We start from the raw sequence: 22,778 nt of genomic DNA on the forward strand, positions 1-22,778 counted from the left end.
GATCGCTGGGAGTCTGCTCCCGGGACCTCCAGCAATCCTAAGAAGGCAAATTTGAATGAGAGATGCACATGAATTATTTTTCGGGATCCATTATATAAGTTATATTCTTGTATATAGGAGGGGTATTATAATAGTTATATTCTTGTACATAGGGGCAGTATTATAGTAGTTATATTCTTGTATATAGGGGCAGTATTATACAGTCCCTGACAGAAGGTCTGTCACTGTGTTATAACCTGACTTTAAATTCATCCATTGGTTTTATAAATTACTCTTTTGAAAGCGGAAACCCTCCCACATTTGGTTTAGGTTATGAAAATAAAGTTTCTGCAAAGCTGAAATATTGATCATTTAATGATCACAGAAAGGTCAGATTTTGGCCAGACATCCGTTTTGTCGCCCACAGAAAGTAATGTGAAATTGAAACAAATAATTAACTTCTAATATAAAGATATGTTGCATAGCATTGGTGAATGAAGCTGTGGTGCTATTAGAGCCATATTTAATATTTTGTGTGACTTCCATGAGCTTGAAGGACTGCATCCATGCGGTTCAACAATGATTCATACAATTTATTGATGAAGTCTTCAGGAATAGCAGAGAATGCATCTTACATGCCTCCCAGAGGTCATCTAGATTCTTTGGTTTTGTCTTCCAAGCTTCCTCTTTCATCCTACCCCAAACATGCTCAATGATGTTCATGTCTGGTGACTGGGCTGGCCAGTCCTTGAGCACCTTGATCTTCTTTGCCAGGAGGAACTTTGTTGTAGAGATGGATGTATGAGATGGAGCACCATCCTGCTGCAGAATTTGACCCCTTTTATGATTGGGAATGTAAGAGGTAGCTAATACTTCTTGATATGTTAGGCTATTGATATTGCCGTCCAAGTAATTTATGAAACCAATAACATGGGTAAGTGACAGAACGTCTGTCAGGGACTGTAGTAGTTATAGTCTTGTATATAGGAGGCAGTATTTTAGTAGTTTATATTCTTGTACATAGGGGCATTATTATAGTAGTTATATTCTTGTACATAGGGGCAGTATTATAGTAGTTATATTCTTGTACATAGGGGCATTATTATAGTAGTTATATTCTTGTACATAGGGGCAGTATTATAGTAGTTATATTCTTGTACATAGGGGCAGTATTATAGTAGTTATATTCTTGTACATAGGGGCAGTATTATAGTAGTTATATTCCTGTACATAGGAGCAGTATTATAGTATTTATATTCTTGTACATAGGGGGCAGTATTATAGTAGTTATATTATTATACATAAGGGCAGTATTATAGTAGTTATATTTCTGTATATAGGGGCAGTATTATAGTAGTTATATTCTTGTACATAGGGGGCAGTATCATAGTAGTTATATTCTTGTATATAGGGGCAGAATTATAGTAGTTATATTCTTGTACATAGGGGCAGTATTATAGTAGTTATATTCTTGTACATAGGGGCATTATTATAGTAGTTATATTCTTGTACATAGGGGCAGTATTATAGTAGTTATATTCTTGTACATAGGGGCAGTATTATAGTAGTTATATTCTTGTACATAGGGGCAGTATTATAGTAGTTATATTCCTGTACATAGGAGCAGTATTATAGTATTTATATTCTTGTACATAGGGGGCAGTATTATAGTAGTTATATTATTATACATAAGGGCAGTATTATAGTAGTTATATTTCTGTATATAGGGGCAGTATTATAGTAGTTATATTCTTGTACATAGGGGCAGTATCATAGTAGTTATATTCTTGTATATAGGGGCAGAATTATAGTAGTTATATTCTTGTACATAGGGAGCAGTATTATAGTAGTTATATTCTTGTACATAGGAGCATTATTATAGTAGTTATATTCTTGTACATAGGGAGCAGTATTATAGTAGTTATATTCTTGTATATAGGAGTAGTATTATAGTAGTTATATTCTTGTACATAGGGGGCAGTATTATAGTAGTTATATTCTTGTACATAGGGGCAGTATTATAGTAGTTATATTCTTGTACATAGGGAGCAGTATTATAGTAGTTATATTCTTGTACATAGGGGGCAGTATTATAGTAGTTATATTCTTGTACATAGGAGCAGCATTATAGCAGTTATATTCTTGTACATAGGGGGCAGTATCATAGTAGTTATATTCTTGTACATGGGGGGCAGTATTATAGTAGTTATATTCTTGTACATAGGGGGCAGTATTATAGTAGTTATATTCTTGTACATAGGGGCAGTATTATAGTAGTTATATTCTTGTACATAGGAGCAGTATTATAGTAGTTATATTCTTGTACATAGGGGGCAGTATTATAGTAGTTATATTCTTGTACATAGAGGGCAGTATTATAGTAGTTATGTTCTTGTACATAGGAGCAGTATTATAGTAGTTATATTCTTGTACATAGAGGGCAGTATTATAGTAGTTATGTTCTTGTACATAGGAGCAGTATTATAGTAGTTATATTCTTGTACATAGGGGCAGTATTATAGTAGTTATATTCTTGTACATAGGGGCAGTATTATAGTAGTTATATTCTTGTACATAGGGGCAGTATTATAGTAGTTATATTCTTGTACATAGGGGCAGTATTATAGTAGTTATATTCTTGTATATAGGGGCAGTATTATAGTAGTTATATTCTTGTACATAGGAGCAGTATTATAGTACTTATATTCTTGTACATGGGGGGCAGTATTATAGTATATATATTCTTGTACATAGGGGCAGTATTATACTAGTTATATTCTTGTACATAGGGGGCAGTATTATAGTAGTTATATTCTTGTACATGGGGGGCAGTATTATAGTAGTTATATTCTTGTACATGGGGGGCAGTATTATAGTAGTTATATTCTTGTACATAAGGGCAGTATTATAGTACTTATATTCTTGTACATGGGGGGCAGTATTATACTAGTTATATTCTTGTACATAGGGGCAGTATTATAGTAGTTATATTCTTGTACATAGGGGCAGTATTATAGTACTTATATTCTTGTACATGGGGGGCAGTATTGTCCCCTTAGCTACCACCAATACGTTTTAAAACGGCGGCTATTAAGGGTACTTATTCCAGTAAAGTGTAGAGCGCCACCCAGAGTTGGAAAATTTCCAGGGTTTCAACTAATAACTGCGATTACGTTAAAAAAGTGACATTGCTATAAGTGATTTCTATCTCCTGACCTCATCTAACATGTCCGATTAGAGAGAATAGGTGTCCCCGTTACTTTAGTACCGTAGATGTAGTAGCCTTCGAGTTAGAGGATGTCGTGGGACTATGGGAGCAAAAGTTCATCCACCCCGCCCCTCCCAAAGACGCCATGTTTGTAGTAATCGTGGTAGGAGAGTGAATTGCAGGACTTGATCATCACATACTAAACTATATTATTCAGACAAATTCCCGACCACAAACCCACGTCTGTATCCTCCAGAATGTGGACCCCACAAATGGTCTTGAGGTCAGGTCATCTGACAATTCCAGGATTTGATCGCTCACACACACACTTTTGACCATTTATCTTAATTTGACTGTTTTTACGATTGTCCTGCTACACAAGACTTCTCTTTGCTTTTATATTACTTATATATTATTTATCCGGGTGATACGGGCAGGATCATTTTATTGGAGGATCTCTAACAATGAAATTAATCAGTTTTCATACATTATGAAACGTGCATTATGCAAACGTGACAATCTATTCCAAATTGAGCCAAATTGCTTTCCAAAATTCCAATATTGCTCCTTCCGTTGCGAGCCCTCCCATTTGTCCAAACAGAACTTTTTGACCACTTGCACTCGTAAGAAAGTGGGTAACAAATTGTAGGGTCAACCTTTTTGGCGTTACCTCTTGTAAAAGTGAAAAATTTGTTGGTAAAGCGACATTTTTGTGAAAAAAAAAAAAAAAATGAAATTTTTTATTTTAATGATCTGTTATTAAATGCTGTGAAGTACCTGTGGGTTCAAAATGCTCACTATACCCCTAGATAAAATCCTTGAGGGGTCTAGTTTAAAATAAAAATAAAAAAAAATGAGGTCACTTGTGGGGGGTTTCTGCTGTTTAGACTCCTTAGGGGCCCTGCAAATGCAAGATGGTGCCCGCAATCTATTTCAGCCAAGTTTGTGTTCCAGAATTCAAATAGCTTCTGAGCTTCAGAGGTTTCTAACTACATGTAGGGTATTGGCGCGCTCAGAAGAAGCTAGGTAACACATTTTTGAGTTAATTTTGTTGCACTATTTCTTCTAAAAGTGAATACATTGGGGCTAAAGCAACATTTTTAGGTAATATGTAATTTTTTTTTTCTATTCCATTTTGCATTAATTTTTGTGAAAGACCTGAAGGGTTAATACACTTCTTAGATTTGGTTTTGAGCAGTGTGAGGGGTGCAGTTTTTAGAATGGTGTCACTTTTGGGTATTTTCTGTCACCTAGGCCTCTGAAAGTCACTTCAAATGTGATGTGGTCCCTAAAAAAAAATAGTTTTGTAAATTTTGTCATAAAAATGAGAAATTACTGATGAACTTTTGAACCCTTCTAACAAAAAAAAATTATGTTTCAAAAATTGCGCTGATGTAAAGTGACATGTGGGAAGTGTTATTTATTAACTATTTTGTGTGACAGAACTCTCTGGTTTAAAGGGAACCTGTCACCAGATTTGGGGCCTATAAGCTGCAGCCACCACCACTGGGCTCTTATATACAGCATCTTAGAATACTGTATATAAGAGCCCAGGCCGCGGTGTAGAGCGTAAAAATCACTTTATAATACCTAACGGTCGCACTGCGTTGGATTTGAGTCAGATGGATATCACCTTTGTCTAGCGCCTCCTCTTTCGGCCATCTTAGTCCTCCTTCTGAAGCCTGGGTGCAGGACGCATCCTACGTCATACACACTCGCCGGACCCGCGCCGACGCTCTACAATACTTTGATCTGCCCTGCTCAGGGAATATCAAAGTGCGCCTGCGCAGCACCTCAGTGCTGGCGATTGTGGATGACGTAGGAGGGCTGGCTCCGGACAACGGAGACGCCCATATGGCCCAACTTCACCGCAGCATGACCATTAGGTGAGTATTATAAAGTGATTTTTATGTTCTACACAGCGGCCTGGGCTCTTATATACAGCATGTTAGAATGCTGTATATAAGAGCTCAGTGGTGGCGGCCGCAGCTTATAGGCTGAAAAACCGGTGACAGGTTCCCTTTAAGGGCATAAAAAGTCAAAGTTTAAAAATTTCAAAATGTACTACATTTCTGCCGAATTTCTGATTTTCATAAATGCAAAAAAATATTGTCCTAATATTACCACTACCATGAAGTACAATAGGTCTTGAAACAAAGTCTTAGAATCACCGGGATCCATTGAAGCTTCTCAGTTATTACATCATAAAGTGACACTGGTCAGATTTGAAAACTTCGCCCTGGTCATTAAAGTGAAAATCGGCTCCATCACTACTAAGGTGTTAATAGAATGGATGTTTGGAGCACCGGCTGCAGAACAATAAAATGGTCACATGTGGAGGAGCGGATTTACACTTAGCAGCAGAGTTTCCCACATAACAGCCGGTTTCCCATATTTCTGTTCTCGGTCGGTGCCGTACAGGACACGTGTGATCCGTCCTTGTTTGCCCACATTTATGTGTCATCATGAAGGGCACAGAACATCGGGGCCGCACAGGACGGCTTCATAGAAAATCTGCACTAGGCAATGAGAATAACTTCTACTAAAGTGCACGGCCGGCTCAATTGTGTATAAAGACCTCACCCGACTCATCGCCGATTCCACAATACACGGACTTACATAACAAAACAACCAAAGTAAACTGTATGGGGACCCTGTTGTGTCACTGCTGGGGCAGAATATAAAGCCCTCTATGTGTTGGTCCGACCCTCCTAATATACTTCTACCCCTTTGGAGTAAATCCTTACCCTGTCTACTACCCTGAAGAACCAAGAAATGAGCAGAACCGTACACCCCAATATTAGTGACATTAACCCCTACATATCTTTACATCACCAGGCGTGTGTGTGTGTGTGTGTATAGATATATATTATATATATATCTATAATTGCCTTATTCTGTCTGTCTTGCTCCAAAATTGTGTCCTTACCGCGACAAGCGTCTCATTGGCCGCTCGCCTCGCCACCGCCCCCCCACCGCCCCCCCCCCGCACGGATTGGCCACTCGCCCAGGCCCCCTGCACGCATTGGCAGCTCGGCCACGCCCTGCCCCCCTCACGCATTGCACGCTCACTCTGGCCCCGCCCGCCGCACGCATTCCCTGAACAGACACAGAGCCCCAGGTGAGTGCTGTACCCCCGGGAGCCCACATCAGCGTACACCGCCAACCCAGCCGACACATACCCTCGCATTGCTGGGGTTGCCGGCGTGTTGTGGTGTGGCTGGTGTGGGCTCCCGTGCGAGCGGGGGGCGGGGTATGCTGGTAACCATGTAATATTGTGTAGCATGGTTACCAGCGTACACCGGCTCCCAGGTGAGCGCATCAAGGTCCTGCAGCGGCAGAACACACACACATAAGGACACACACACACACACACATCAGATCGCATCCACACACTCACATCATCCCGTGATATCGCTTGCTTCTCGGCGGCGATCCTGTTCATGCAGTGACCTTCCAGGACCTGCCGGAGGATCACATGGCCAGAAGCATATGGTATCTCCGGATGTTGTGAGTGTGTGAGCGCGTATGTGCGATATCGTCAGTGTGTGTGTGTGCGTGTATGCGATAGGATGTGTGTGTGTATGCGATAGGATGTGTGCGTGTCGGTAGAAGGCAGAGGAGCACAGCTGCTGGGACTGCACACCGGAGGACACAGGCAGAAGTGGGGTGTGAGCGTATGTGATCAGATGTGTGCGTGTATACTGTCTGATGTGTGACTGTGGAGCACGAAGGGGGGTGCACAGCATGGGGGACGGAGCACGATGGGGCGTGCGCAGCATGGGGGATGGAGCACGATGGGGGGTGCGCAGCATGGGGGATGGAGCACGATGGGGGGTGCGCAGCATGGGGGATGGAGCACAATGGGGGGTGTGCAGCATGGGGGATGGAGCACGATGGGGGGTGCACACCTCCCCCCAAAACACACACACACACACACACACACACCGCCATACACGCACTGCACAACACACCACACACACACTGGGAACCACAACACCGCCCTACACAGACACCCACACACACAGACAACGCCGCACACACACAACACCCAACACAAACACCGCGGCACACACAAATATACGCACATGCCGCACAACACACACATTGCACAAAACATACCTCCCACCAAAACACACACCCACACAAACCGCGCAACACACACACACAACGCTACAGACACACAGCGGTCCACAAACAACGCAACACATACAACGCAACACACAAACACCGCTTTCACCCCCCGCCACACCCAGACAACACCCAGAACATGTACAGCGCCCTACACAAACACTTGGTAACTACACACAACATCTATATATATAACAAAAATCATACATTAACTACACAATACGTAAATTCTAGAATACCCGATGCGTAGAATCAGGCCACCTTCTAGTGTATGTGTATATATATATATATTATATACACACACATCTCTCTATGATATATATATATATATGTAGATATAGAGAGAGATAATATATATAATCTCTCTATATATACTGTATACAGGTCTCCCTCTCTCTATATATCTCGCTATATATATCTATATCTTTCTCTCTCTCTATTCGCTCTCTTTCTATTATGCATCTCTCTATTCTCTCTCTATTATCTCTCATCTCTCTCTTATCTCTCTCTATTATCTCTCTTTCTATTATCTATCTCTCTATTATGTATCTCTCTATAGCTCTCTCTCCTCTCTCTATTATCTCTTTCTATTCTCTCTCTTCTCTCTATTATCTCTCTCTTTCTATTATCTATCTCTCTCTCTCTCTATTATGTATCTCTCTATAACTCTCTCCTCTCTCTATTATCTCTCTCCCTTCTCTCTATTCTCTCTCTTATCTCTCTCCCTATTATCTCTCTCTTTCTATTATCTCTCTCTATTATGTATCTCTCTATAGCTCTCTCTGTTTCTGGGTTTCTCCACCATGAGCACATGTTGCGGTCGTGTGTAATATCCCGGCCGTCCCTCGTGCTCGGCTCGTGCTCATCGTACACGCAGAAATCTGGTTTTATTTTTTTATTTCAGACACCAGAACTAGCAACGATTCTATGTTACAGACAAGCTCCGAGCGCAGGCTACAGGGGACGTGGTAAAAACGGACAATGCACATCGGTAATAAACTTTCATTATACAGTATTAATACATTAGTGTTGTGGCGTCATCGGACCGCGAGCGTTCTCATCGCCAAAACATGGAGACGTCACCAGGAAGCTACAGGGGCATCGACTAAAACCAGATTATATATGTGCCAAGATATCAGTGATTGCTGTGCCTATGACAACACTTCTGATTCTGGAAACCCAGTGTCATCATGGGGATGAATGATCACGTCATCCAGAATCCAGCTTTTGCCAGTTGCTAAAAATCAAAGTCCCTATGATAACACTGAGGTCCAGCCAGAAGTATTGTCATGGGGACATTTTTTTTTTTTTATTACTCACTTTTGGGAGGGTAAATTTAACCTCTCGATTCTCTAGAACTGGACCTTTCGTTTCCAAGAAAATGAGATTAAGGTTAAAAAAACAAAGAGGTGAATTTTATCTCAACAGGTAATTTTTTTTTTATGAGCTTTTTACATATTTTCCTATTATGTAGATGACTAAGGTTGAGAAAAACAAACAAAAAACTAGAGGACCTTGGACACGACTGGAGAAGATCCGTCCTGACCGCACCTCGCACGTTACGGGCAGTTTTCTGTTCTGCAATTTAGAACTGATCCTAAAGAGGTAAAAACATTGGACTTTTCTAAGGAAAAATGAACCCTTATATTTACAAGCGTCCACCAGTTCTCTGGATGTTATAGATCGAGCAGCCGTCATTCTAATCTTCTCTACAGTACTGGGCAAGTATCTAAGGTAGCTGAGCACACAGGACACGTATCACCCCCGTAACTTTTGTATCTTAGCGCAGGACACGTATCGCCCCCGTCCTTCAGCATCTGAGCACACAGGACACGTATCGCCCCCGTCCTTCAGCATCTGAGCACACAGGACACGTATCGCCCCCGTCCGTCAGCATCTGAGCACACAGGACACGTATCGCCACCGTCCTTCAGCATCTGAGCACACAGGACACGTATCGCCCCCGTCCTTCAGCATCTGAGCACACAGGACACGTATCTCCCCCGTCCTTCAGCATCTGAGCACACAGGACACGTATCTCCCCCGTCCTTCAGCATCTGAGCACACAGGACACGTATCACCCAGCCTATTCTTTGGCTGCACTGACCCCACGCATAGCCATAGTGTCTGCATCCATCAGCTCCAGCCCCATTTGCCCTCCCTGGTTGCTCTGATGGACCCTCATCTGTCACCTTGGGACCCCTTATACATAACTTCACATGAAGCAGATTTTGTTACGGTCACGACTATCCAGGGGCGATTTCTGCAGCAGGTGAATGGATTTCTATGCGCTAAGGGTAAAGAGAGGAAATAAAATACTTCTGCAAGGAAACGACCACTTGTGACTATGCCCTTAATCGTGTGAACAGTCCAGACAGTCGCGAGAGCAGATGAGCTGACCACGTACGAGGCGGTATTACAGGACCCGGTGTTGTTCATTATATGGCACAAATATTAAATAATAACATTAGCTACGAAATGTATAAAATGCTAAAATGACGCCCTGGCAGTGAAGGGAATGGGCCGAGCAATCCCGCTATTCTGGGTGGAATCATCTCCATCAATTGTACAACCGTCTTTGTGCCGCACTGATGTGGTCGGAGCGCTCGTCACGTCCCCTCCCCCACTCCTACAGTGTAACTCAGCAGGGGGCGACACTGAGCACAGGAGCCTGGTTATCCCATGGGCAGAAAATATAGAACCTGTGCGTGACATGCACAATAAAAGAAATTACATTTTAAAAACGCCTAAAGGGGGTTTCCCATAAGAATCTCATAAATGTCGGATCCGTCTCTGGCACCTACATCTGTCTTAAGTACAAGGATTCTGCTTCACAGCCGCACGTGCGCAACGCTCTTTGTTAACGTCAATGGAAGGTCCATATTTAGCGGACTTGGCTCAGGACTCCCATAGAAGTGAATAGAGAAAGCCACGTATGTGTAGCCCCCTGTACATGTATAGTGGTGACAGGACGGGGCCAGGGGTGGAATCTGCATCAACCACCTATATATGAGATGGGGGGATCCCCTTTAATATCTTTACCAAATGTTTTCCCATATTGTCGGCCTTGGATTACCTCCCTCAATAGCCGCTCACCATGGAGGTGCAGCCGTACAGGGCGATAGGCTGTAGCAGGTAATGGATTCTCTGACCCTGTAGACGATGACATACATGATGGCGACAGGTGTATATTTACACAAAAACACTTAGCCGTATTTGCTGACCGACCATAGGTGGATGCATTAGACCCATTCACATGGAATTTGCAAAATATCTGGGCCCTTATGTATGGGGTCACCTCTCTTCTGTCAATGGGCAATGAGCCCAACTACGGGACGTCAGGACATCTTAGTCCACCAGGATTTTCCAGATGCTAATCTAACACAACAGATCTGAACCTCCGAGGTCCCGTGTAAAACAGTATAAAGACTTAAAAAGAAAAAAAAAAAAAAAGTGATGATATATAAGAATATACCACAATAAAACCAACATTCAGGTAGACCTCCAGCAAGCACAGTCCAGAAGAGGGCAGCACTCGATGCACGGCAGTCTCCAGGCTACAATAGTACAGATCAAGGACTATCTCCTGGTTTTGGGGGACGTGTTTGTTCTGGAAAGGTCCAGAAAACGTAACTAATATCAGTCTCTAGAAGGAAGGTCCCTGCTGATTCACCTCCGCTCGCAGGGTTTGGGGTTTATTTGTAAGTCCAGCAGGCCCCAGCCCACCTTTGTCCTTTACAAACTTCCTTGTGTTTCTGGAAGCAACTTTCCACCCTGAATTTCCGTCCACAGTCCTCACAAGAGAAGAGGTTTCCTCCGTGTGTCTTCATGTGTTCGGTGAGATGATGTTTCAGCTTGAACTTCTTGTGGCAGACAGAACAGCCGAAGGGGCGCAGACTGAAGGTCAGCATGATATGGCGGTCACGTTTAGGCTTTACGGCAAATCTCTTCCCACACAAGCAGCCAAACTTTTTCCCATCCGGTGTAGCCACAAGCTTAACAGGTGCGTGAACAGTTTGGGCCTGAAGAGCTTGGGATACGATCTCATTTCCATGAAGATCCACAGGTTTGGAAATGGTGAAGGAAGTTGGTTCTGAGGCACCGTAAAGTTTCCGAGGTATACAAAGCGACACATCGTTAGAGGAGGACAATGATGTGGGAGGGATCACATAGCTCAGCTCTGACTGAAACTCGGCCGGCATCTCCGTGATTTCAAAAGCCTTCATATAACCCCCGTCCTCATCTGCTCGCTCCTGCTTGATGTAGATGACCTTGGGGCTTTCAGGCGACGACGAGGAAGAAGGGAGAGCATACGAGGAAGAAGGGAGAGCATACGAGGAAGAAGGGAGAGAGTATGAGCAATTAGTGGCTACAGAATCATCTAGAACATTTACACCACTCTTGACATCATCGTCTTCCTCCTCCTCTTCTTCCTCCTCCTCTTCCTCTGAAACGCGAACTTTGATCACTTGATCATCAGAGCAACGCAACGTAATCGTTGGTGGTAGTGGTGGCAGGTCGTCTCGCGGTAATTGGAAGCTGCTGCTCGGAGACTGACTCTCACTAGCACGGCTTGACCAAGTCTGCGGGACATATGACTTCCGCTCCTTAAGGATCTCAGAACATCGATCTACTACTTGCCACATCTGTAAACCACTGGCCACCAGAAGATGTGAGGGCAGTGCCTCCATTTCAAGGCAAAGTCTCCCAGAGTAAATAAGTTGCAAAAGGTTCTCGAAAGCATCAGGCTGAATGACGCTGGGCAAAACCAGACAATTGGTGTCGTTCAAGAGCAGCTTGTCATGGAAGTAAGGAGAGGACGCAGCCAAGACTGTTTTATGAGCCTGGAAGACACGATCCTGGACCTGGACAGAGAGATCACAGAACTTCCCCTCCAGTCGCTGCTTGTTCAGGGTGTCCAGGAGGACGGAGCTGTAATGTGGGAAATCCAGCTGGACGCTCTCAGTCCCAGACATGGTGATGGTCTACAAGGCATGAAAAGAGACAGTAAGATGTAATACAATACAAAACACACACCGCTGCATCGTTGTGTCAGTGTACGCTCAGTAGCACGCAGTTTACACTGGTGTGATGGGTTCTACCAGATCCATTATGTACATTACGTTATGAGTCCCACACCTGCAATGAACAATGATTGACCCTGACAATTCCGGCAGAAGTGCGAGACCATAGACCATGTAGAGAGGTCTCAAATGGAAGGACATCAAGAAAAGAATGTGCCAAAAGAGCGGGGTCACCAAAAAATACATCCATTTATTGATTCAAGTGCTAGCGGCACCTAGACATGATAAAAAACACATACGAAAAAACACTCAATGATATTCACACAATATAGCAGAGGTCACCATGATGGATAAATACAACAGATGAATTGGCAGAAAAATATCCAGAAAATAAATCACAAAAAACTATTCTGATAAAAATAAAGCTGCTGGTGCCATCAATCATGGAATGGATACGCTGCAGCCCAGGCCCCACTTTTCTTAGCACATGGTCCTCGGGCTCATGGGAGCCGCATTTTGCTCTGTTTAGTATTGTTTTGGTTCTGTTCTTTATATCGTCCTTCATCTCTCGCACCTCGATCCATGTGCTGCTATAATAAGGGAATATTAAACAACACACAATATACGTTTTTGTATTTTCCCAGTGATAAGTGAAAGGTATATTGTTATTCCTTGTTTGATGGTACCAGCAGCTTAATTTGTTTTTCACAATTTTTTTTTTGTGATTTAGTTATTTTTCCGCTTATTTCCATTTATCTATTATGGTGACCAGCACATTCATCGGTGCTATATTGTGTGAATACCATATTTTTATCATGTCTGAGTTCTGCTAGAAGTTTAATCAATAAAATAACCGTATTTTTCATTTTATAAGACGCACTGGATTATAAGACGCACCCCAGATTTGAAGGAAGAAAATAGAAAAAAAAATATTAGTGTTAAACTTGGGGTCCGTCTTATAATCCTAGTGCGTCTTATATTAGCTCACCGGGGAGAGCGGTGGTGGTGAAGCGGCTCAGGAAGGTCTCAAGAGGCAGGGCGATGCTGCGGGCTCAGGGGAGGGGGTGTCGTGGCTCAGGAAGGCCAGTGGACTGAGGCTCGTCGATGCTGCGGGCTCAGGAGGGTCAGTGGTACTACGGGCTTGTGGTGTGTTGCGGCGGCAGGTGCAATTGATCTGCCGGAGGGTTGTGGATTCCATTGAATTGTCGGCGGATGACGCAATGGACTTCAAGAAAATGGCTACGGAAGCCATTGACATCCGCGGCCATTTTCTTGAAGTCCAACCGCCGGCAATTGAAAGCAGCCCGCAAGGAGATCAATGGCGCCGGCCACCGCAACACCCCATGAGCCGGCAGTATAGCCAACCCTCCGTCCACTGACCTTCCTGAGCTGTTCCACTGCAGTGACACCCCGCTTCCGAGCCCTCAGTATTGCCGACCCTGTGCCATCACCGCCAACGTGGTAAGCCATATCTGAAGTAGAAGACTCATTCCCATTTTACCCCCCCTAAAAAAAGTGCATCTTATTATCCGGAAAATACCGTATGTATTTTTTTGTGATCCCGCTCTTTTGGCACATTCTTTTGATGTCCTATTTGTGTCTGGTTTCTGTGCTTGTGGTGATCCCATAGGGATGATGCCCTTCCTTGTGTGGTATATAGAGGTTTCCTTACACCTTTCCCCTGACATTATCTGCTGGGGAGAAGATTCAGGAAAAAACTGATTTGAAAATTTCAGACGACCATAATGTTGGCGCATTTTATCACCGTATTATGACCCCAAGTCCCGGTCTGACCACAGGTTTTTGCATTAAACTAAGTCTCACAGGGAGCTGAGCTGCTTCCGCCTTAATATGGCAGCTACAATGTGCCCGCGCTATGGCCGTCTGAATGTGTATGCGCCGTAGATTTTCTGCACAGATTTGAGCGCGGAAAATGGTAAAATACGAAACTCGTGAAGTAAATGAGACCAAATCTGTGCAGAAAATGAGAAGTGCACGGAGTGTCCAATGTTTCATCATGGATAATAGTAAAACGGACTAAATCTGAATGTGACCAATGCAAATATGCTGCAGAGAATATTCTGTAAGGTGTGCGCCGGAGCAGACACCACCTCCTTTATGTCAGACTGAAGGCTCTGCCCCCTCCCCCCGTGTCAGGATAGACAATGTACGGCCACCAGGTGATTGTCAGGAGTAGCAAACCCCCTTTATTATCTAGTGCCCATCATAAAAACAATTCACTCTCTTCTCGTAATTCCACATGGAACAGAATGGGGAATCTATGTATTTTCCTAAGAGTTTAAAAAGTCGCTTTCCCCCCAGAAACAGCGCCTCTCCTGTCTGTGACTGGTACTGCAAGTCAGCCCTAGTCTAATGGGAGACGAGCCCGTCCTGTAAGATCATCCATCCCCTTAAACTGGACTGGGGGACACGGACGCCATTGATTACTGGACGACTTTGAGAGGGACATTCTAATCTTCATAGTTGGATGTTGTCAGAGCATGTAAAAAAAAGGCACTTTTGCCATTGACTTCTTCTTATGCTTTGTTGCTGTTCTTGAGATATTAATACTTTTGTTTACAGCTCATTGCCTTGGAGACCGACCACCGCTGCTATATACACTCCCTGACAGAAGTTCTGTCGCCTATCCATGTTATGTAAATAAAAGCTTATAACCAGGGCTGTGGAGTCGGAGTCGGAGTCAGAGCTCATTTTGGTGGAGTCGAAGTCGGAGTCGGTATAAAATGCACCGACTCCGACTCTTAAAATATATAATAAATTGGGGACAGGAGTGCAATGCAGAATGTGCTGAATATTTTACTAAATAACAACATTTAGTATAATGCTTATATTTAAGTGAAAAATTTATTGTAGTACAATGTGAACATCAGACATTTAATTGTTTTTATGATACAATAATCAAGATATTTGGATAGAACATAAAATATTTATTGGAATACAACTTTAGAACACAAAAAACTAATAAATTGTAAATATGTAATATATATATATATACACACAGTGTATATACACACACAAGATATATATGTAATCTACTGTATATTACATAGTGTATTACATATTTACAATTTATTACAGTTTTTTGTGTTCTAAAGTTGTATCCAATAAATATATTTTATGTTCTATCCAAATATCTTGATTATCGTATCATAAAAATTATTAAATGTCTGATGTTCACATACACATATTCATGTACTACAATAAATTTTTCACCTAACTAAGCAATATATGTAGGAGTCGGAGTCGGAGCCGGAGTCGGAGTCGGAGCCGGAGTCGGAGTCGGTGCAAGAGAATTTGAGGAGTCGGAGTCGGAGTCGAAGGTTTGGCTTACCGACTCCACAGCCCTGCTTATAACCTGACTTTAAATTCATCCATTGGTTTTATAAATTACTCTTTTGAAAGCTGAAACCCTCCCAAATTTGGTTTAGGTTATGAAAATAAAGTTGCTGCAAAGCTGAAATATTGATCATTTAATGATCACAGAAAGGTCAGATTTTGGCAAGACAAAAGGTTTTGTCGCCCACAGAAAGTAATGTGAAATTCAAACAAATAATTAACTTCTAATACAAAGATATGTTGCATAACATTGGTGAATGAAGTTGTGGTGCTATTAGAGCCATATTTAATATTTTGTGTGACTTCCATGAGCTTGAAGGGCTGCATCCATGCGGTTCAACAATGATTCATACAATTTATTGATGAAGTAATCGGGAATAGCAGAGAATGCATCTTACATGCCTCCCAGAGTTCATCTAGATTCTTTAGTTTTGTCTTCCAAGCTTCCTCTTTCATCCTACCCCAAACATGCTCAATGATGTTCATGTCTGGTGACTGGGCTGACCAGTCCTTGAGCACCTTGATCTTCTTTGCCAGGAGGAACTTTGTTGTAGAGATGGATGTATGAGATGGAGCACCCTCCTGCTGCAGAATTTGACCCCTTTTATGATTGGGAATGTAAAAGGTAGCTAATACTTCTTGATATTTTAGGCTATTGATATTGCCTTTCACCTTGCAAATGTTTTCCACACCCCCATACTTAATGTAACCCCAGACCATGATCTTTCCACCATCAAACTTAGGCTACTTTCACACATCAGTTTTCTGCATTCAGGCACAATCCTTTTTTTTCCTGATCTAACGGATCCGGCAAAAAAAAATGTAAAAACCGTATCCACCGGATCCGTTTTGCATCCGTTTTGTCTTTTTGTTTTAGCTGGATCAGTTTTTTCAAAACATTGGAGCATGCGCAGTTTACAAAAACTGATCCGGCAGCCGCATCCGTTTTTTGCCGCATTGTGCCGGATCCGGCGTCCATAGGTTTCAACTGTAAAACACGCCGGATCCGGCGCAATGCTTTTTTTTGCCGGCCAAAAAACGTTACAAGATACGTTGCCTCCGGCCGCCGCTTTACTTAATTTTGCCGCATCCGGAAAAAAACGGATGCAACGCAAAGCCATCAGGCACAATCCGGTAACAATGCAAATCTATGGGGATAAAACGGATGCGGTACCGGATCAGTTTTACCCGTTTTTTTTTCGGATTGTGCCTGATGGAAAAAAACCTGATGTGTGAAAGTAGCCTTAACTGTTTTCTGGGTGTATTTTGGATCAATACGGGCTCCAGTAGGTCTCCTGCAGTATTTGCGGCGGCTGTGGTGTAATTCAACTGAAGATTCATCAGAGAAATCCACCTTCTGCCGCTTTTCCAGCGTCCATCTGTTTAGCAGGCTGTGGGACTTGGCAAATGTCACACGTTTTTTTAATTGCCTTTTGTTTAGTGCTGGCTTCTGGGCACTGGTTCAATCATGGAGGCCATTTCAAGACAGAATCCTACAAACTGTTTTAGTTGACACAGGGACTTGAGGTGACCAGGCCTGTTGGAGCTCTGCTGCAGTGGAAGAGGGGCTGGCTTTGGATTTTCTAACCAACAAACTTTTCCTCCTGAGAAGTTGTTTTGCGGGGTCTGCTGGACCTGGGCTTGTCAACAACATCTCCAGTCTCTTCAGATCTTTTTTTAATTCTTTGTACTTGACGCTGAGACACATTAAAGGTGCCAGCCACCTCTGCTGTGGATCTGGTCTTCAGCCTCTTGATAATCAAGGCTTTGGTCGCAGGGTGGATTTTTGGCATGTTGTCAGAGGTCAGGTTGCAGTTCAAGTGAAGGTCTGGGGTGCTGGGTTTCTTTTTATACACACCCACTAATTAAGCGATCATTGAGTGAGCACAGGTGAGGATGTAAACTAGGATTGGGTGCATTATATGACAAGGCGACAAAACGTTTGCCTTGCCAAAATCTGACCTGTGAAATGATCAATATTTCAGCTTTGCAGCAACTTTATTTTCAGAACCTAAACCAAATTTGGGAGGGTTTCAGCTTTTAAAAGAGTAATTTATAAAACCAATGGATGAATTTAAAGTCAGGTTATAAGCTTTTATTTACATAATATGGATAAGTAACAGAACTTCTGTCAGGGACTGTAGCTTGTAAGCACTGCGCTATAGCTTGTCAGGATTAGAAAAACAGCCCTAGAGCAGCGCTTACAAGCTCAATAGAAAACCTCCTGTAAGGACTGTGCATGTACTGCTTTGTAGCAGCCTTGGTCGATTTCTAAGGCAACGAACAGTACATAAAAGTGTTACTATCTCATGAATGTTTTAATAGGCAGCAAATTGCACAATCTGACAAGATCTGTTTACTGAAAATGACAAACTTTTGAAAGAAGTTGTACCAAGTTGATAAGTTATCCCTCAGCCTAACAATATCTGACAGCTGGGGCCCCTTGGTCCTGTGAACAGGGCTCTAAAGAACCTCATATGGAGGAGGGCTGAGCACCCAGTCTATGGGAGCAATGGGGATAAGCGTGTGCTGCACTCCGCAGCCGCCTCTAGAGCAGACCTGGGGCAAGGGGCGGCCCGCGGGCCACATCCGTCCAGCCTACTCTCTGTGACCGGCCCGCCTGGTTCAGGGCGTCCTTGCTCACTGGTCAGTGATGAGGGCAATCTGACCTGTTGTCCGGAGCTCCAGGCTCCGGGAGGCCCGTGGTCAGATTGCCCTCATCACACGCTGCGTGCCGGGCAGGGAACAGAGGACAGATTCTGCAGCGCCGCACAGTGCAGGCAGCAGAACGCAAGAATCTGTCCTCTGTTCCCTTCCCTGCCTGGCAACTTTCTCTGTGACACACACGCGCGCCCTGATGTCGTCAGTACGGCGTGCTTGTGTGTCATTTGAAAAGTTCCCGCCCGGCAGGACAAGAAGCTGCAGAAGCCAGGGCCCATACAAGAACAGCAGCGGCGGGGGCCCGTACGGAGGTACCTGAGAAGGGAGAGGTGAGTAATAACCTGAGGGGACAATGGGGGGGGGGGGGTGTAACTGGTGAATAATTTTTGGGTGTAGTGATGTAGTATATGGGAATGTAGTTTTACAGGTGTAGTATATAGGGGTCTAGTGATGTATATGGGGATGTAGTGATGTATATTACAGGTGCAGTGTATAGGGGTGCCTCCCGCTCCTGACCCCCGCTCATTCATCGATTATTCACCGCACTCAGGACATGGAAGCCAGAGCATCACGGTGACAGCGCTGGGCACAGCACCGCTGAGGACATCACCGCAGGGACACCACCGCAGGGACATCACCGCAGGGACATCACCGCAGGGACATCACCGCAGGGACAGGTGAGTATTCTGAAAGCACAGTGACCTCCAGGAGGTCATCGGAGTTTACAATGAACTCTGATGACCCCCCCTGCGACACTCACGCTACAGCTTTACGGGTTCATCAGAGTTCATTGGGAACTGTGACAAGTCCCCGAGGTGCTCCGGCTTCCAGGTTCTCAACACACACACACACACCTGTATACTCACCCAGCGATGCGGTCCCCAGCGCTGTCCCTGCTTCCAGCTGCTCACTGCAGTGAATATAATTACCGGTGATAAGGAGCGGGAGGCAGCAGAGCCAGAGACAGCAGCGCTGGAGAGAGGTAAATATAGAAAATCTTTTTATTAAAAAGACCCGTGTTTTCTTTGGTATTTGTCACACTGATGTCACACAGATCACATCAGTGTGCGATCCGTGTGACACCCGTGCTGCCAGAGAAAAAACGGACATGTCTGTGTGCGTGCAGGGCCACGAGGGGTCACACAATCCATAACTTACTGTTTGTTTATGAAGGGTTAGTGTATATATACACAGTATTAGGTAGAACTGAGTTAATTATATCAGTCCGGCCCTCTAAAACCATCCCAATTTCTCATGCGGCCCCATGGGAAAATTAATTGCCCACCCCTGCTCTAGAGAATGAATGACGCCCGGCAGTCAGAGATGTTAGGTCGGCCCCGGTCCTATCTACTTGGTACAAAAGCATTAGAGAGGTGGGGGTCCTACATCAGACATATTTATGTCAAATATGATGCAAAAATATCCACACCCCAATAGGTATCTCACTGCTTATTTCTGTATAACAGATACCATCACAGATCTTAACACAAGGGTGAGTCAAAAATTATCTGCACTCCGGCTTCAGAGAAACCAAACTGCACGGGATTGCTGTATCCTCAGCCGCTGCTCTGCAGATGTGAGCTTCTTACATCAATTCATTTGTGACTGGTGCGGGAAACAATGGCCGCTGCACGGCAGGAATTAATTAACAAAAGAGCAGCGAGCGGTTCTTGTGATCTGTGACTTTGTGCACAGAACGGAGAAAGTGATTGGATGCAAAGTAGTAAGAATGGATGGAGACGTTCATGCGTCAGCTGTAGAGGAGCCGTACGCCCGTCCACAGATAATTATTGACTCACCCTCGTATGTATTAATAGATACAATCATCTGTATACAGTGCGTCTATAAGTCATGGAATTCTGGAAATAATCGATGGAGACGTCACTGATCTGCAAATGATGAGATAATGGAAACAAAATGTCCAAGACCTCTGGAGTCTGAGCCACGAGCAGAAATCCCGGCACCTCCAGCCTCAGCTGCTATCAGATTATTAATGGTCGTCTGATGAAGGTTCTGCCACTGAATACACTTGGGCAAATCATCAAGATCCTCTGCTGGCAGCGCCTGTGTAATCACCGATCGTTAACGTCCAGATGTGCGCAATGGAAGACAAGTCTGGAGACCCTGCAGCCATGGGAGCAGGTTTAGGCCATGCAGGTGGCTTAGAGCCTGGTCGTGATTAGACAGGAGCTGTGGCGGCTCCGGACCCGTCCCCCACGGAGTCTCTATCAGGGACGTTGTTGGTCAGCGATTACACAGGAGCTGTGGTGTCTCCGGGCCCGTCCCCCGCGGAGGCGGCTCCATCAGGGACGTCATTGGTCGGTGATTACACAGGAGCTGTGCTGTCTCCGGGCCGTCCCCCGCGGAGGCGGCTCCATCAGGGACGTCATTGGTCTGTGATTACACAGGAGCTGTGGCGGCTCTGGGCCCGTCCCCCGCAGAGGCGGCTCCATCAGGGACGTCATTGTTCGGTGATTACACAGGAGCTGTGGTGTCTCCGGGCACGTCCCCCGCGGAGGCGGCTCCATCAGGGACGTCATTGGTCTGTGATTACACAGGAGCTGTGGCGTCTCCGGGCCCGTCCCCCGCAGAGGCGGCTCCATCAGGGACGTCATCGGTCAGTGATTACACAGGAGCTGTGGCGGCTCTGGGCCCGTCCCCCGCAGAGGCGGCTCCATCAGGGACGTTTTTGGTCGGTGATTACACAGGAGCTGTGCTGTCTCCGGGCCGTCCCCCGCGGAGGCGGCTCCATCAGGGACGTCATTGGTCTGTGATTACACAGGAGCTGTGGCGGCTCTGGGCCCGTCCCCCGCAGAGGCGGCTCCATCAGGGACGTCATTGTTCGGTGATTACACAGGAGCTGTGGTGTCTCCGGGCACGTCCCCCGCGGAGGCGGCTCCATCAGGGACGTCATTGGTCTGTGATTACACAGGAGCTGTGGTGTCTCCGGGCCCGTCCCCCGCAGAGGCGGCTCCATCAGGGACGTCATCGGTCTGTGATTACACAGGAGCTGTGGTGTCTCCGGGCCCGTCCCCCGCGGAGGCGGCTCCATCAGGGACATCACTGGTCAGTGATTACACAGGAGCTGTGGCAGCTGCGGGCCCGTCCCCGGCGGAGGCGGCTCCATCAGGGGCCTCATTGATCGGTGATTACACAGGAGCTGTGGCAGCTGCGGGCCCGTCCCCCGCGGAGGCGGCTCCATCAGGGATGTCATCGGTCAGTGATTACACAGGAGCTGTGGCGGCTCCGGGCCATCCCTTGCGGAGGCGGCTCCATCAGGGGCCTCATTGGTCAGTGATTACACAGGAGCTGTGGCGGCTCGGGGCCCGTCCCCCGCGGAGGCGGCTCCATCAGGGACATCACTGGTCAGTGATTACACAGGAGCTGTGGCAGCTGCGGGCCCGTCCCCGGCGGAGGCGGCTCCATCAGGGGCCTCATTGATCGGTGTTTACACAGGAGCTGTGGCGGCTCGGGGCCCGTCCCCCGCGGAGGCGGCTCCATCAGGGGCCTCATTGGTCAGTGATTACACAGGAGCTGTGGCGGCTCCGGGCCATCCCTTGCGGAGCTGTGGCAGCTCCGGGCCCGTCCCCCGCGGAGGCGGCTCCATCAGGGGCCTCATTGATCGGTGATTACACAGGAGCTGCCAGCAGAGGATCTTGATGATTTGCCCGGGTGTATCCAGAGGCAGAACTTTCCTCAGATCACCGTTAATGACCCCAGTGATGGCAGCGGAGGCGGGAAGAGCCGGGATTTCTGCGCTCAGACCGGATGGTCCGGAGGTTTTGGCCATTTTGTCCCTTTCCCTCCATCTTTCACAGGTCGGTGCCGCCTCGGGCTGTCCTGCACGGCTCCTCCTCGGTGTGGCGCTGTCAGTGCTGACACTACACTCCGCTATATACAGACATTACAGCCCGCAGTCCGTGTCCCCGTACCCCGCCGCACACTGGGGACACCCTGGCGGCCGTCTGTCCTCCCCCTGCTGCCGGTACACGGCCCGCAGCGCCCCCGGCCCTCCGCCCGGCCTCGGTTACCTGCCTCTCCGCACTGCTCTGCTGCACACTGCGGCCGCCCCGGGACACGGTCAGAAGGACAAAAATCAGCTAACCCTACGCCACTGACTGAGCAGCCCCGCCCCTCCCCAGCAGCGCGCACCAAGTGCAGGGACAAACGTGACTCACCCCTGGGTTAGCGTTAGGTCACATGACCCGAGCTGCTTCCTGTCACATGACTCCCGTGTGACGTATAAACGACACAATGAAGCGCAGACTACTGCAGCACGTATCTGTCACCGAGAGACGGACGGACAGACCCTCGCTCGTCATGTGACTGGCTGGAATACAACACGTGACTACCTGGGTCGCCAATATCTATTATACAGAGAATTAGTGACCCCCCCGAGACTGTGTCACCGGGGCTGT

The 22,778-nt window shown here is 45.8% G+C and overlaps 1 protein-coding gene across 2 annotated transcripts; it reads right to left on the reverse strand.

Annotated features, from left to right (window-relative positions):
- Window positions 1-8,204: 8,204 nt before the first annotated feature.
- Window positions 8,205-22,558, reverse strand: ZBTB9 (zinc finger and BTB domain containing 9). Of its 2 annotated transcripts, none has more exons than XM_075323165.1 (2): window positions 22,539-22,558; window positions 8,205-12,303 (listed from the first exon to the last, which is right to left on the reverse strand). In XM_075323165.1, exon 2 carries the CDS (start codon window positions 12,292-12,294, stop codon window positions 11,014-11,016), a length of 1,281 nt encoding a protein of 426 aa, XP_075179280.1. In that variant the 5' UTR covers window positions 12,295-12,303; window positions 22,539-22,558; the 3' UTR covers window positions 8,205-11,013. The 2 variants fall into 2 exon arrangements, with proteins under 2 accessions (XP_075179280.1, XP_075179279.1); XM_075323164.1 differs by lacking the exon at window positions 22,539-22,558 and adding an exon at window positions 22,392-22,467.
- Between the last annotated feature and the right edge of the window lie 220 nt (window positions 22,559-22,778).

Source organism: Anomaloglossus baeobatrachus, chromosome 9, assembly GCF_048569485.1.
Source record: "Anomaloglossus baeobatrachus isolate aAnoBae1 chromosome 9, aAnoBae1.hap1, whole genome shotgun sequence".
Taxonomy (NCBI): Eukaryota; Metazoa; Chordata; class Amphibia; order Anura; family Aromobatidae; genus Anomaloglossus; species Anomaloglossus baeobatrachus.

Coding starts and splice junctions, on each gene's coding strand:
- ZBTB9 (XM_075323165.1), bottom strand. CDS start 12,294: ATGTCTGGGACTGAGAGCGTCCAGCTGGATTTCCCACATTACAGCTCC.